This window comes from Mytilus trossulus, chromosome 3, assembly GCF_036588685.1.
Source record: "Mytilus trossulus isolate FHL-02 chromosome 3, PNRI_Mtr1.1.1.hap1, whole genome shotgun sequence".
In the NCBI taxonomy this organism is placed as follows: domain Eukaryota; kingdom Metazoa; phylum Mollusca; class Bivalvia; order Mytilida; family Mytilidae; genus Mytilus; species Mytilus trossulus.
Window position 1 is genome coordinate 16365809 of NC_086375.1, and position 17733 is coordinate 16383541.

At 32.5% G+C, this 17733-nt stretch overlaps 2 protein-coding genes across 3 annotated transcripts; one reads left to right on the plus strand and one right to left on the minus strand.

Moving 5' to 3' along the window:
• The first annotated feature begins 789 nt into the window (after positions 1-789).
• LOC134710255 (dehydrogenase/reductase SDR family member 4-like) lies at positions 790-13927 on the plus strand. 2 transcript variants are annotated; one of them, XM_063570531.1, is made up of 7 exons: positions 792-934; positions 9349-9428; positions 9932-10021; positions 10566-10670; positions 11572-11686; positions 12874-13052; positions 13666-13927. In XM_063570531.1, exons 1-7 carry the CDS (start codon positions 916-918, stop codon positions 13846-13848), a joined length of 771 nt encoding a protein of 256 aa, XP_063426601.1. In that variant the 5' UTR covers positions 792-915; the 3' UTR covers positions 13849-13927. The 2 variants fall into 2 exon arrangements, with proteins under 2 accessions (XP_063426602.1, XP_063426601.1); XM_063570532.1 differs by lacking the exon at positions 10566-10670 and having other exon boundaries at positions 790-934.
• Positions 13928-16500: 2573 nt separating this feature from the next.
• On the minus strand, positions 16501-17373 carry LOC134710507 (serine-enriched protein-like). Its single transcript, XM_063570877.1, has one exon. It carries the CDS (start codon positions 17371-17373, stop codon positions 16501-16503), a length of 873 nt encoding a protein of 290 aa, XP_063426947.1.
• Between the last annotated feature and the right edge of the window lie 360 nt (positions 17374-17733).

Here is a 17733-nt window from a genome sequence, read left to right on the forward strand (position 1 = left end):
ACATTCCCAAGTTATGTCTCTATGAGATGGAACACAAGAGAGCATAACTGGGGACCATTATGTAAACAAAATTAATTTTCTACTAATATTCTAAATCTCCCCAAAAGAGGCGTGGTTTAAGAAACAGCTGTATTTGCAAAGTGCAACCTATAAACTAAGCATAACGAACCCCACCATAATCATTTGCATTACTTATTATCTTTGTTGTCGAGGCTTGTGCAGTGCTAGAAAATAGAAGTTTGATATACATCTGACGCGAATCTTACATTCACCAGGAACTGAGGAACAGTCAACCCAAAAAATCTGAAAACCAAATGAATATTTATAGTAATTGTATTTAACATGGATGCTTCGATTAATTATATTTTGCGTTTTTAAAGAATCCAAATGACAACAGTATAATCGCTTTATTATTTTGTTTGAAATTAAATATTTATTAACTAAGACTACTGTATAATATGATGTTAATTAAGTAAGAGTTTGATGTTTACCAAAATGTTTTTTTGTAATTTGACATCTATATTTTACAGAAATATTAAAGTGAAAAAAATCGAGACGAACAATAACTGAAATTTATAAAAACATATAGATGTGTTGTGTTTCTTCGTTTCATTAAGTCGGTATGCAGATTGAAGTCAGAGCTTCGTGATCTAAAATAATCCAAAAAAAAATCACAGACGGGATACTTCAAATAAGATTCAGTTCCCGCATTCAGCAAACTGATTATTTGTTTGTGAATTCCAATAATTATTCTAGATCGAGTGTTTGCATTCAGAATGAGTCACGTTCAGTGTTTCACTATAACCGCGACGTATGTTTGTTATTCTAATTATTGACCGGGTTAACATTTAGCCCTTTACAAATATACTTACCTGTGTTATAAAACTCTTTGTAAAACGGTGATAAAAGCACTGTATGATAATGAAATATTCGGGTAAGTAAATTATTATCGCTATTTTGTTGTATAAGCATGTGTAATTTATTTAACTGGCTGTGATACAGTGTGAATTCGTTTTGTTAACAGCTTCAGACACAATATTGACCTTTCTATTTCGTTACATAATAGGGGCGAGTACAGGAGAACTGATATGCAATATTCTATTACTATGTAAGTGTAAGGTCTTAGGTGTGTGGTATTTAAATACATTAGAAAACTGAACATTCAGTGCAAATAATGAAAAAATACCGTTCGAAATCATGTCTTCGTTATATATAGTACGCTACATGATGCAAACTTAAATATTAAAATAGTTCTTGTCCTCAACAATGTTCGAGCAATTCATTAATTCATTAACTGATTTATAAAATATTACTTTGATAAAAAAAAAAATAAGGAGACTGTAGTATGATTACCAAAGAGACCAACTCCTTACCACCAAAGTTTGAATTACAAGTGGATGAAATATATGCACCCGCACGACCTTCAACGATGAGAAAAAAGAAACCATGCGTATTGTCGGGTTTTAGAAAAAACCTGGCAGACATAATTATACTAGTACAATGATGAAAAACATGTAACAGAAACACAGGTCGGACGTGGCATCGAGTTTATACATCCCTCAAAACGAAAAAGGCACAAAGTACAAATCTGAAAACACTCACATGCAGTTACTGATAGTTAGTTCGTTCAAAACCAATAACAACTGTTAAAAAAAACATGTATCGAGGTCATTGCTATGGAAAATACGGTAATATTTATTTACGGTCAATAGCCTTGACCTCGGAGATGAAGATTGTTACAAGTTTAGTCTTATACAAAGATTTTTAAAAGTCACGGTTTAATAAAATATCTTTTAGTGAGGATTGTAGGTATACCAAATGGTATGGTCAAATACCTTAAGGTCAAATTTGAAGGTTTTTTTGTGTTTATGACACCGCAGTGGACCTGCAATGGTCATTACTTTCCACCCAACCCACCCCCTTTTTTTACCCCCCCCCCCCCACTAGTGATCTGATATCATCTTTACTCTCTTCTTAACTTGAAAACATACATAATGTACTATCATGATATCAAATTATATGCATATGTAATTAATTAATGAATACTTGAAATTTAAAAAAAAGAAAGAAATTGACACATATATATTGGGGGAATTTCAAGAAAATCAAATTGAATCAGATACAGTTTTACTAAGTTATATGGTGTTTTGGTTGGGTTTTTTTCATTATATTTAATTTGTCTTTATCGACCTAAAGTGGGGTCTGCTCCAATCATGCTTCAGTGATTCCCTATATAATCTAACATATGTTCCCACTAAAGGGGTGGTCCGGGCCTCGAGACTCTCCCTTTTGGTTACGCCTATGGTTTGTAATAAACGGTCCCGGGTGCGGGATTTTCTAGCCGTATTTAAGACTCACTGATAGCCTTCGGCTGTTTTCTGCTCTTTGGCCGGTTGTTGTCTCTTTGACACATTCCCAATTTCCATTCTCAATTTTATACAATTCTTAACTGGTATCCCGTGTATATGAAATATGAATTATTGGTTGAGCAATAATGTCGATGGCCATCATTCTCAGAACCAAACACGCACAGTACTGAAAGTTTAACTTGTGAAACTATATACTTAGTACATTAGATTCTGCCACACAATCTCATTATGTTCGATATCCATCCACTCGTGATAAAGGTCAAATTTAAAACTAGTTGTATTTTTGTAAATTTGCAAACTAAAAATCATTAAAACATTTGTTATGGCGGGGAAAACACGAGACAAATTTTATCGTGGTTCATCAAAATTTATCATACTTGTCACAACCGGAATGAGAGAGTATAACAATTTTTTCAAATATTGGTTTATCCTTGAAATCATACGTTTCACACCCATGATTAGAGTTGACGAATTAGGTTGATTTTCGATTTATTTTTAGCTTTTCACAGTGATTCAGAAATACATGTTTTTACATATTCCTTTTCAAAATTTTGTTGTAATGTTTCATTTTTGTTATAGAAGTCGTAAACTACTGCATTGAATATTGGTAGCTTGAAGATACTAATAATGAAATAGCACTTACTGTTTAAATACTTTAATTAAAAATAGTATATGTTTAAGTAAAAAAAAAGTATGAGATAGCAATCTAGTCGAAACTCACTTGGTTTGTGATAAATAGTCAATAAGTTTCCAACCCATTTTCTAACATGACAACACTTTCCCCCGTTTTATTCTTCTTCTCTTCTTCTTTAGTTACAGAAAACCATCATCATTTTGAAGATTACATTCTGGCGCATGTCTGATTGAGGTTGCTTTTTAAAATTAATTTCAATTTTTCTTTATTTTTAAGATTTACAATTTTTATTGAACTTTTATTGATAATAATGCTTATATTTGTCAAAACTTAATTGTAATTTGTCATTTGAAAGATCCACTGTTAACTTTTGAAAACTTCGCCCCTAAACAAAAACACACACATATGAATATACTAGCCTGGAGATGTGGTATAATTGCCAATGAGACAACTATTCAACAGAGCCCAGATTAACCAATAATCAACAGAAGACGTACTTTAGTGGCGCTAATGAAGTTGTATACAGCCCGTAACAGAGTAGAGATCGAATTCACGTTTCTTTTCCGTCAGAATAAGTTACGTTATCGACAAACTTATTTCAGAAGTGACATAATTTAATTTTCTTTATCGACAAATATTTCATGTCCAACGTGTAAGATTTCATTGTTTAAGTCGAAGTTTTTTTAACACAGTAAATCATTTTTTATAATCAACCTCTTCCATTGGCATTTTCATTTTAACGGTAAAGTTAATGTTGCTCAATGAAAATATTATATACTGCTTGCACTGTGAATATTTATGGGATTCAACACTGTAATAGTTTTTCTTTCGTCTGATACAGAATACCCCATATCTTTTCTTTTTCATATCTATCTGTTTATTGTGCCCCCGGTATAGTGTCAATCATACATCGTTGCAATACCGACATGCTTGTACTTTGTCACAGAAAAAAGAAAAAACTGAAATAAATTTCCTTCAAATCGAAGTAAAAATACAAATGTACCCTTTAACATTTGAAATGTTAAAGACAAAATTGCTCTATATCTTAAGTTATTGACGAATATTTGAAATTTAAACCTCTATAAGAAGTGATGATGTACGGCATTTCATTTTATCATTGGTAATGATCCATATCTGACAGAAAAGAAATATTCATAATTCTCAGAAAATTTTCGTAAATATTGTTAGATACCACTAATCGTTCCAACAATCAAGAAAACAGAGACAAACAGGGGAAAAAATATGAAAATGAAAAGATATGACTTAAGTGCTTCAGGGAGACGGCACTCAATTTACAAAAAAGTAATTGATGTTTTAATGAACTGTAGAGGTATCCTCAGGTTTTCAACAAGGGTAGAATTCAAAACCTTGAATATGAAAGCCTCGAAATCCATGATACTTTTTCTCTGCGGTGGTTATATCTACAAAATCCAATCATGTACACGACATATAAAACATGTATATTCATACATGTATTTATATATTTGGAATTTATTTTTGTTTCCAAATAGAATTATAAGGTTATGTATAAGTGCCTTCGTTCACTGCACAATTGTAAATTGTCTTTCTAAAGACCAGCAAAAATGAATGGCACAAGTTCACGAAGTCATAAAAAAAGTCGTATAAATTACGTTATCGAACAAAAACGCAGAAATACGGAATATTACATGTGAATGGTTAGGAAATCCGTTTCCCCTACATGTTTTGAAAGTCAAAGAAAAATGTTTCCCCTGATACAAACGTTTTAAGAACCACCTTTGTGTAACCTATAGACTAATTCGACTGTATATAAGGAAGTTAATATGTTTACTCTGATTTGAAATTATCTCGTTTAGAACTTTTTTTAGTAATTGAGAACCTATGTTGTTAATGGTTAATAGGTGAAATGTTGCACGGTCCCTCAAAAAGACAGCAAGCGGAGTTTTCCGGGCGATTTTCATTTGTACACTGCTAAAAACTGTCAGGTCCTAGCCATGTTATATTTTGGAGAACATTTTTTTTACTGATTTTTACTAAAAAAAATATTCGCTGTGTGTGCCATGCAAGAAATAGTTTTGCTCGATATTTTGTCATGTCTCGTTTAAACTGTACTAGAAAAATTTTGGCATGCATGTGAAACGGACGAAGACATATTCTGTACAACTGGTGTAAAACAAGGAGACAATTTATCGCCTACATTATTCTAAATTTTCATAAATGACCTAATAGCTGAACTGAATGAATTGAATATTGGCATTGACATCTCAGACAGGAAATTATCGGCGTTACTTTATGCAGACGATATAGCTTTATTGGCTAAAAACGAAGACGATCTACAATTATTGTTATATAAGCTCGGGGACTGGTGTAAACGCTGGAGAGTCTTAATCAACACCAATAAATCTAAATGTGTTCACTTCAGAAATCAAAATGTAAGCAGACTGATTACAATTTCATGACCGGAAGAAATAAACTTGAAGTTGTTGACATTTAACGGAAATTTTACCACAACCGCCGAAGCACTGTCAAAAGGGGCTGGTAGAGCACTTGGAAAAATAATTTCTAACATTCATTCATTTAAAGAGATTGGAATAAAGTCATTTGAAAAGCTATTTTACTCGTGTGTTGTGCCTATACTAGACTATGCATCCGGAGTTTGGGGGAACCGAAAGTTTCAAGCCATAGAGAACATCCAGAACCGATCTATACGTTACTTTTTAGGAGTTCATCGTTTTGCCCCACTTCTTGGTATTTATGGGGATATCGGATGGATCCCGTGCCACTACAGACATTGGACTAATATTGTGCGTCTCTCGCATTACAAAACAAGCCTTTAATCACGACTATGAAAAATGTAGAAATAATTGGTGTTCTGACTTCAAAGACATACTCATGAAACTTGGTATTGTGGACTACTTTGAGCGCAAGGACGTTATAAGTATGACTTTGTTCGAATCCATCTTGAAGGAACACTATAACTGTTTATGGAAAAATGACATTGTGAAAACTCCAAAGTTGAGAACTTATGTGAAACTAAAGACTAATTTTGAAATAGAAACTTATGTAAAATTAAATTTAAACAAAACTGAACGATCTTTCCTAACACAGCTGAGATGAGGAATTCTTCCTTTGAGACTAGAGACAGGTAGATATAGCGGCGAGCAACCAAATGAACGCTTATGTAAGTTTTGTAACAGCAATTCCATGGAGGACGAGTGTCACTTTATTCTCCACTGCTCCTTATATAATGACTTGAGAGAATCTGCTTTTAATGATATATTTTCTGGCAATGAACTAATAGATATGACAAACGATGAAACAAGTTGCTTTCTTTAAAAAAAGAAAAGCAATACATGAACCTAAGACTGCTGACTGCCGGGTCACCAAAAGATTGTTGCTGAATTTGTGTTTGCTTTTGTATTGAAATCATTGACTGTGAATAGAAGAAGCCGGTTGAAAGGATATATTTACAGCTTATATATGAATGGTCCGATTTGAATAGTCATTTATAGCTCGACTATTCTTTTTATTACTTGGGAATGTACATTTTCCCAATTATAACCCTTTGGCAAATTCTCATTTCTAATAACTGGATGACTTATGCAAATTACACAAACCTTTCGCAGTATAAATTTATGCACTCAGTTTGCTTTATAATCTGGAATTCTGGATGCATTTATTTTATCTATCATATCTTTATATTTTGTTTCCTACATGAATGCCTTTATACCCAACTGGTATTTAAAGCTGTCTTAACTCATGGTAGATGGTTTATGGGGTGAAACCTGCGACATGCGTTTAATTTGGACCCCTTATGAAGAGACTTGGTCTCATAAAACATCTCAAATTTTAAGGATTTCCTGATTTTACTTAAATTCAAACATTATACATGGAAACTTAGTTTTGCCGAAGAATTTCTTAATTCAGAAGTTTATGAGTACCTGTATCCACTTTTAAAATAACCAATTTATATAAAAAGGTATATAGATATAAAAAGATACCAGAATTAAAATGATGCACGCAAGACAAGAGTTAAGTCTACAAAAATGCATCAGTGACGCTCGAATGAAAAAAGTTAAAAGGCTAAATACATAACAAAGTTAAGGAATCTATTCCTTGGGTAGACAATCCTTAGCTTTTCGAAAATGTCAAATGTAAATCTCTTTCTGCCGTGTCCTGAATTTAGATAACAAAAACGAAAATAAGCTTTCTCGAGTGAATTTAATAGTTTTGCATACAGTATTATTTTAGCGCACGAAATAGTAAATAGAAAGCATCTCACTGATGCTCAGGAAAAGAAAACGCATTTGCTTCATCAAATATCTTAATATAATAGTTGCATTCTATTGACATTTTATCCGGATTTTTTTGAAAACGCAAAACGATAGTGTGCAGCCTTTTGAAATGTGATCTTTAATGTGAATGAATCAAGACGTGTAGGATAGTTGGTCAACACAATGAATACAATTTTCAAAACCGTATCATAGTAAAAATATGTAGATGCTATAAGGTTAAACTATTTAAACAAACCAACAAAAATTGAATCAAAATTTTATTATAAACTAACGTTCCTGCTAGGACTTCTTTTTCAAATTCCTTTTCAAATTCTTTTGAATATTATATATGATATCAATAAACACGAACGTCAAGTATTTACGGATGGATATGATATTGAATCTATAATTTCTAAATTATTACATTCCACTATGTGAATATATTACTATACAAACTATAAGCAAAAACTACTTAATCCATACTAAAACAGTATAAAATCAACATAACTATGGTTGTAATTAAATTCTGTTGTGAATATTGTAAATTATGTTTACGGTTGTTCTGAGCTGCAAGGATTTGAAATAATGCTTTATATTAATAGTGTAACAAGGATGTTCTCCACGTAAGTTTATAATGAAATACACAGTCAGTATTACGTGGTTAAATCTTCAAACATAATTAGTTTACATGTTATCGAGACAACGTTATAATTGACCCAGATACACACAGTGCACAGTGCTCGTTTTAAAACAAACATAATTGCGTCGTCAGGGGTCATCAAAGGACCATATCAAAGCCATAGATAACCACCTGTTTAGACCTGTATAAATGACCGAAAACTTTCGAGACGTTCCGAGAATTTTATTCTGACTTCCGGCCGAGAGATATCGAGTGGCCCATAGACACATCCAAAACTCGCCAATATATAAGCATGAACCCCTCAGGGGGTTCATGCAAAAATTATCTTTTTGATGACAAACTATCCTAGAAAGCTGGCTAAGTATACAGTGAAAGCGTTCCGGCATAGACGTGAAGTGTTATATAATACAGGAACAGTTTGATAAACAGTATATTGCAATTCCAGATGACAGTATTGATTGTATTTGACTGTAATATGAAAATGTAAAAAGGTTACTTCTTGGTCAATCTAAAGATTTCCAATTTCTTAATTATAAATATTAATTTATTATGCATTCAATTTGACATTTACTAAATCGATTTTCTAATAACTTCATTTTTTATATAAGTTTGAATTTTTCATTATTAATTAATTATGCATTCAACTTGACATCTATTAAATCGATCTTCTAATAACTTCCGTGATTCTTAATTATTTTTTTATATAAGTTTGAATTTATCATTATTAATTAATTATTTTGAAATTAAGCTTAATCTTACTTTTCATTAATTTGTTTGAAATCCGTGATAAAAGAATTATGTTTTATTATTTGAAAGTGACTTATAGACCCAATGGGTCGGGTGTATTTTATTGTGTATGTAATATATTTGTACTCTATTGAAATGTGATTACACAGGTCACTATAATAAACATTTACTTACTTACTTACTTATTCTAATAGAAGTACAATTACCAGTCCTCCCTTTTGTGTATACATATGAGAAAACATTTCAAAGTTATTGATTGAATTCAAATCCATCACACATACCGTACACATTGTAGTCCGAAAAAAATAAAGGACTTCATTCCTATCAAACACCTTTTTAATTGTTTACCAGTATATTTATTCTTTTAGTTTTGGGTAAAATTGTAAAGAAAATAATACTTCTAGTATCAAGACGTCCTTCCATAAATCTTTTTTTTTTCTGTTCTGACTTTGAAATCTTTTTTTTTCTGTTCTGACTTTGAAGAAATGACAACTTTTCGCCCAATCGAAATGGTGCATAGACATATTTTGTTTCATATTATTAGAATTATTTTCAATATTATCGGTATTAAACTTGATTATCGACACATGAAAGTTTGTCAGCATTGTCAATCTTTTTAAGTACCAATAGTTCGGTCACTACTCAATTAAAGAAACATCAATTCGATCACTTCTCTGTTATGTTCTCTATGTTTTCTACGTTTAGGCAGAGTTGCATTCATTGCTGGTGGTACAGGTATTGTTGGATCAGGATGCGTTAGATCTTTACTCAAAGAAGGAGCCAAGGTATGTCGTCATTTTTATTAAAATAGATTGATATTTAAACACAATTTCTGAGTTTTTTTGTATGTTTTTTGTTTGTTTTGTTTTTAATTGACGGTTTGCACCATGACCCAAATGTGTACCCATTCCCGGAGCATCCATCTGCGATTTCAGACGTGTGTTTTCAACAAGTTTAAATTAAATGTGTTCTCATGTATACTTCACGTATTCCAAAAATATCTAAAAGTATTTTCCAAGTTGGTTATCCGAGTGTTTACATCGGATAACGGTAACACAAAGGTTTACAGTTTGATAACTCCAACAGTTGTAGTTAAGTCCACAAGTCAAATATTTACATGCAGATATGGAGTAACCATTTAACTTCAAGGGGAGTTATGGTTAGACATAGGAGTGCTTAACCATCTGAGTCAACTTGGCAAGATACGCATAGGAACCAGATAAGCGATTCGGACGACACGGAGACTTCAGTGACTGGCTTTTAAATAAACTTATATTTTGATCTTTAGGTAGCTGTTAGTTCCAGGTCTCAACAGCGATTAGATGATCTGAAGAAGAGTTTCAGTGCAGACTTACAAAAAAATCTGATACTTATTGCGGTGAGTTTCGTAGGTTAGCTCTGGTATGCGCTTGTTTGTGCTGTATTCTAACAAACGGAGTCAGTACGAAGAACTATCTTTAATCGTATGCTAAATATAATAAATTTTGATCAAGTGTTTTGGCCCCCAAAAAAACTGGAATCTATGAGGAAATACTGGCAAGGAGTTATGATGTGCTCACGGCAAGTGTTTCCCCGTCATGCACGGTTATAAACAATTTCGACTCCTAGAGAACAAACAAAAAAAGCAAAGTTACAAAAATTGTCAAAGATCGGTAACTTTGTCTTATGTAGTTTTAACAATACATTCAGTAGTTTATAAAATGGAATTTATGTTGTCAAGTCGGACTCGCGCATTTGTTTTGATTTTATTAAAGACAAAATTCTAACTATATGATTTTTGAAAATCTTTGTTAGATATATACTTTATAAAATACTACGACCATATTGAAGTTGTTTTAATTATACATGTTATAGGCCTAACAAATTGTATCGCTTCTGAAACATAACGATGTATTGAAATATTTATTATCATCACTCTACAGGAAGACATTGGAACTGAAGCTGGCGCAAAGAAAATTCTTAAAGTTTTACAGGAACAACATGGCGGAGTTCATCACGTGTTGTCTGCCTTTGGTAAATGGTGGGAGGTATAAACACTATATATACGTTTTCTTTTTCAAACGAAAAGAGGCAGTCAAATTCATAGATAGAGAATAAACTGATAATGCAATGGCTAAAAAAGAAAAACACAAACAAACAAACAACATTACACAAGACACAACATAGAAAACTAAAGATTGAGCAACACGAACCCCACCCAAAACTGAGGGTTATCTCAGGTGCCACAGAAGGGTAAGCAGATCTTGCTCCAAATGTGACACCCGTCGTGCTGCTCATGTTATAACGAACCCGGTAAATAGTCTAATTCGGTAGGTCACGTTCGTGAAATGGATCGGGATTGTAGTTACATGTTCATATAAAGGCAATTTTTTTATATGGTCAAACATTAGCTACCAAAATTATTTTATTTATTGATATGTAACCTTTTCCCACGTCTCAATAGATTATTTCAATTTTTGTATTAGTATTATCATTTACAAAAATTGAGGGAGACAACTCTTATAATCAGTAAATCGTTTTGAAGAAGCAAAGTTTTCAAATTGCTTATATGAAACAGAAGTAAACTAATCTATTACTTAAAAGCTTAAGAGTGTACTTGTGAAAAATCGTTGATTTAAACGTACCAGTTTTTTTTTTAGAGTTATGTCCACTGTTCCTAGGTTAAACCTGCATGCCATTTTGTTTCATGCAGTTTTACAATTCTAATTAACATTAGATATATATACTCCACATTTAAAACAATAAAACAAAGATTTGGGACTTTCCGTTTTTAATTTTTAATATTTTTGTGATTTTTTGACGTTTTATCCGTAATTTTTATACCGACAGAAACATGAGAAGAAATGGACTCATTATACATGTTTGGAATTTGTGTTTTATGTAGCAATAGTGTATAATTTATTTATTTTTTTAATATTTATTTTTCAGGAAGGTCCATTGACAGAACAGAGTGTAGAGGAGTTTGATAACCACATGAACATGAGAGCTAAGTCCCATTTCATTTGTTGCAAGACATTTCTACCTGTTCTCGCTAAAGAAAAAGGTATTACTGTTCCATTATCTTAGTATTATTAAGCTCGTATCCGGATGGTGAGCGTGTTCAATGTTTAATGATTATATACCTTAATTGCGAAAGGTGCGCAATGAAATATCCCATCTCCTCAAGTTTGGTTGTAATTGTCCCTTTATTAACATGATTATTTATACTGAAAAAAAATATAACGGTGATTTTTCTGTTTTAGTTATTATGGTGGCCTAACTCATAGTGACTGAAAATAACTCATACAAAAGGGGATCACTTGCAAACTATATAAGATCGATCATATTACCGTTTGATTGAAATATATTTGTATACCTAAATATCTTACGTCGTTTAGTTAAAATATATGTTTGTCTTTGAAACTCAACTAGCTGTCAAACCTTGCCGAAATGGGAAAGATCCGTTTGCGCCAAAAATGCATCCTTTTGCGACACAACTTTTTTTCTTCAATGCTACGTTTGATCACATGTTTTAAAATTTCATGGTATCATTTGCGCCAAAATAAGAAAAATACGATTGCGCCAAAATAAGAAAAATACGATTGCGCCAATTAGACGAAAAATTACTTCCCTAGTCCTTTATTCGGACTTAGATAGATAGATAGTTTATTCTCATAAAACCATGCAAGTACAAAGGTTACAGAGAAGTTGAAAAATAATATACATAAAAAAAACAAATTATGCATTTAAAATGCATAAAATTCAAATATTTTCGGAACCGTCAGTTTACCCTGCAAATGTTTCCTTTTCTGAACACATATGGCTATAACATAATCAGTAAAAGCTTCTATTTTCGTCTCCATTGGTATATCTTTATTAAATATTCAGCAAAGCAATGTTTTATTCTCTCTCTGTACATTGACTGCAAATGATACCCCTGAAAAACAGAAATTTTAAATCTGGAACATTAGCCTCATCATAACCCTAATTAAAAATCTTATTTTTTTCAGTAATTTTCATGCATTTGAATGCCTTATGGACTTTGATACTGTTTGAAAACATATTCCAATATTATACATTTTTATACCTACACCAGCTAGATATGGCACAACATGTTCATTATGACATAAGCAATCAGGCGCGAGGCAGAATGATCGATTGAACCCTTTATGAACTTTTTAATATACCCTCTACATTCGGTATTCTTATAATTTATTAGAATATAGTAATACGTTTATGCTTCCTTTTCAGATACGACTTATACATTTGTAAACGGACTGTCCTGTGAGGGCGTATTCTCGCCGAACATCTCACTGCTAGCTATCGGTGCATGTGCACTCATGGGAATATCAAATTCTGCACAGGCGCAATATAAAGATTCGAACGTTGCAGTAAATGAGCTTCGAATTGCAATATTTATCAAACCTAAGGTATTACTAGTAACTGTAGCACACTTTTTACTTTATGAGAGAAAATAGAAATGGTTAAAAAGCAACGAGAAAACATTTAGATGGGAGGGGCAAAATAGAGCTTCAGATCAATTATTTTTTTTAATTTATCATAAGTGTCTTGACAAGCAAATGAATTACTAATCATTGTGGAGTTCATTAACTATACGATATCAGTGTGAGATTTTGAAGGCCAGCATGGTGTAGCTAAAGCTGACTGGTCTTTTAAAAAAATGTTGTCGAAAATTATTCGTCTAATGGTAATATATGTTTCGAAGAAATGTGCAATTTGCATAACTGCCTCAACATTTTAAACACGAACCCAATATTGTGTATTTTTAAATGCATTTATTCTTGAAATTAATCATAAATCGGACATTTGAGTTTCAGTAAAACAAATATGGATCCACATTAAAGAAGGCAATTTCTTCTTTGATTGCTTTAATTTTCGTGAAAGAATTATTTACTCTTATTTCGCAACTACCGTTAAATTACAAAATATCCCTGTTGATAGAATTAGGGAAACCGTTAACAAGATTTGGTCCTATAGAAATTACGAAAAATAAACTACTTGAACATTATATTTGTTTTTCAGCTCGATAAGGATTTAAACAAAGAGGACAGAATAACAGTTGTGAATGGAATGAAGATTGATACAGTCGGCAACGACGTCATGGGAGACTTCTTTGCTGATTTCACCAGAGTTGGTAAAAGAGGCCTCATCCGTGTTACCTCCGTAAAAGATATGGAAACATATAGGAAGGATTTCCCTAAGTAGATCTCTGAAGAATTTTAAAATAAAATGTAGAACTTGTAAAAAATCAGATCAAAATAAATTCTATTGTATTCAACTTTAATGTGTGCGTTGTGTCGTTTTTTACTCAATTATAATAGTTTCTTTCATATATGAATTTTGGTACTTAATGCTCTTCAACTTCGGACTTTATTTGACCTTTTTAGCTCCGGGATTTGAGTGTCACTGATGAGTCTTTTGTAGACGCAAGTTACGCGCGTCTGGCGTAAATACAAACATTTGTCCTGGTATCTATAATGAGTAAGTTTCAAATATCAAAAGATATTCAATTTATAAAGGACGATCCTTTTTCATAGGATTAGGTGAAGCGGAAATCGGAACGAAAGAAAAGATGCGCAATTATTTAAAAGAGCCGAAGATATACATAACAATTTTATTTTAACGAATATGAGTATTTTAGACTGAAAAATACTTGGTATAATATGAAAGATTTTTTTATCAAACTTTGAACTAGCTGTCAGTAACTGCGACTATTCTCAGATCTGTACATGGGTTTTGTTGTGGAGATGTATAAGTACCATGCAGTTCACGTCCAACGAGTGTTTAGTTTGCTAAATGTATAACTATTTGTATCCATCAAATAAGTTGAATTTTTTCAATGGATTTTTAGTTTGTTCTTATGTTAAACTATTACACAACTGTCCAAGATTATGGGAGGGTTGGGTGGTCAAAAAAAGAAAAGCATATAAAAATTTGCAAAGTAGAAACGTAATTAGCAAAAGCTACTAGTGGAAAAGGAACTGCTTAACATTCTGGATCAACTGAGTTCACACTGCTTTTTGTCTTCCCTATGGGTATAACCTAGCATATGATAAATACATACACTGTTTACAAATATTGGCTTGCCAAGCTCTCCTCCATCCCTTTTCATAATCCTGGAGATGATGAACCTATTGAGAGTCTCGTTACTTACATATTATTTCTAAATCGTTTTCTGTGTAGTGTTTTGTGCACCGTTATTGGTGATGTATCTTTTGATTTATGTGTTTGGAAGCATTCCATACACGCATTCTTTGCATGTTCTTACGTGGCATAATTATTTTACTTTTAGTATCTTTAAAGCTCTCCCATAGTATCTAACAAGAGTGCACATGGTGAAATATCTCGCCTGTTTAACTTATCCTTGAATTGATGTTGAAAGTCTTTAGCATGAAGGTTTCATTACAACCATGAATCATATATACCTAAGTTATTTTTCCTTGATAAGGTTATGGTGAGATGAACCATGCAAGACACACATTTACACCTTAAAATATCCGTACACCACATAGTGTTGACCTGTTGCTTATCATTAGTATCTGATTGACTGACAAAATGATAAAAACTTATCATTGGCCAATTAACCATAAAATGAGGTCCGTGTGAGATAATTTCTGCGATACAGTCATAAATGCCTTACTTAATGTTCCATACACCAAACAACCAAACAAAGCTGGCCTATTGATATCATATTCGTGTTTGGAAAAATGACCAAAATACAAAAACTTATCATCAATCAACGAACCATGAAAATGAGGTCAAGGTAAGATGATACCGAGGTAACCGACTAAACCGACATTTACATTTACTCATATATCTATTGACTAAAGTGCTTAAAAACAGACCAAAAACAAAATTCTTACATTGACCGACAAACGAAACATCAAAATAAATTAACGTCAGATGAAACCTGCCAGGCTGACTTGTACCATTAACAATCATTCCATACACCACATACACCATACTGCTTATAGTACTAGTATCTGAGAAATGGACATAATTATGTAACCTTGATCACTGAACATAAAAAGATGTTGAGGTCAACTCTCTGTCTGACATTTATGTAGGCGTTACAAGGAATATACATACCAATATTCGTTTTCTTACTTCTCATGATATGTGAAAAAAATCACACGAAAAAAAAATACTATTGTTCTAAGAAGTCGACGAATCATGAGAATTGGATCAAGGGCAATGGACATATGACAGACGGAAAGTTAGTTATACATGTATAAGGTATCTCTGCATAAAAGGTTTGAAGCATTCAGGTCTTCTACCCTATAAAATATAAAACTTTATACAAATTGGTTACACTACCACCTGCGGATAGTTATACATGTATCTAGCATACTGCGACTTTTGTCGCAAAGCCAAACTGGACAAAAATGAGAGTTTTGCACACAATCTGTAGCTTGAAAACTTGGTGACCTATACTTCTTATCGTTATACTCGTAATTACAAAGAAAATACTTGGTATACGTTAAAGTTTGTTTATACATGTTTAATTATTATCTTGGTATGTTTATGCTGTAGTTTAGTTTGTTTTGTATCGCCCGCAATTTGTACATCATAAAGTTTAGATCCATATTTCGTATCAACAAAATAGCCTAGTAAATTGCATTGTGGTTGAGCAAATTATTTTAAACCCTAATATCATCTAAACAGCTAATCTTAAAACAATGAACACAAATCTGTTTTTTTTTATATTGTTTAATAAAGCACTATAAAATAAAGTAGACATGACAACTGCGTTTAGTGAATACAAATAGATATTCAAAACAGTTAGTTTTAGATAAGTTAAAAATGTATGTATATATTTCAAAGCATAGCACTACACAGTTTCAAAACAAAATTCTCCTAAACTTCAGTTTCTCTTCCAATTGGAGACAGGCGCATCTGCGAACTTTGTTTGTCTTGGAGTTTTGTCTTTTTCTGTTGACCAAGAATAGTTTGTCGGAGTTTCTGCGCAGCACTATGGTCATCATAACGAAATGTTTCTTTTATAACAGTTTCGGTACTAACAGATGACAGACATGTATCTACAAATTCCCAGCATGCCTTTCTCAAATCAGCAATGTCAAATTCTACAGCACAACAAAGTAGTCCAACAACAGTTGAAGCATCCATGGTAACGGATCCACAGTGCAAAAACAATAGAAATGATCGGAACACTTCGATGTCATAACTATCAATTATTATGGTGGTCTTCGTGCTACTTTTGGTTTGTTTCTCATCTTTGGATTTCTTCAACTTTTTCTTGCTATTCATGTCTTCCCGCGACTGCTTTACAAACATGTCACAGAAAACGCGGCTCCTTATTCCAAGTATCGACTTCAATCCATATACTGGAATTCTCTGTTCTCCAACAAGGAACATGACATCACGTAAGTCTGGCATGGACAGAATATATTGAATATTATCAACCACAGCCTGTATCTTGGTAACTTTCATCGAATCATTGGTTGACTGTATGTCATCTATATCATCTAAATCGTCGCTGTCGTCGTCTGATGAATCATCGGATGCTTCATCGGATGAGAAATCTGAATCGTCTGATGAATCAACTTCCACCACTTTAGTTGTAACTGTTTTCTTATCGTCTTTGTTTTCATCGGAGACATATACAGGAGAATCATAGCCAGATGAACTCTCGTTGTCGCTCTCGTCCAGATTCAGCAATAAGACTTTTTCTCTAAGTTTAGATTTAGGAGTACTAGTAAATAAGGCCATCTTGATATTAAAGCGTATGTGTTCGTCTTTCGGAATAGAATATTTTTGAAATATCTAAAAGTTTGTGAAATATATATACAAAGGTCATCTGTACTTTTGACATTTTGAATTTTGATATGTCAGGTCGAAGTGGCATACAGAGACAAACTTTACTTGTAGAAAATGGCATACCGAACTCTTAATGTCGGCTTGGGGTAATCAGCATGTCAAATTACGTTTATGTCATGTGATTAGATTGTTAACTATAATTAATCACAATTTTTTTTAACTTTACCAAGTGTTCAGTCAAATGTTTTTTGGGGAGAATGTTTACCTGGGTATGTGTACAACAAACTAAAAAAAAGAGGAATAAAAAATCTG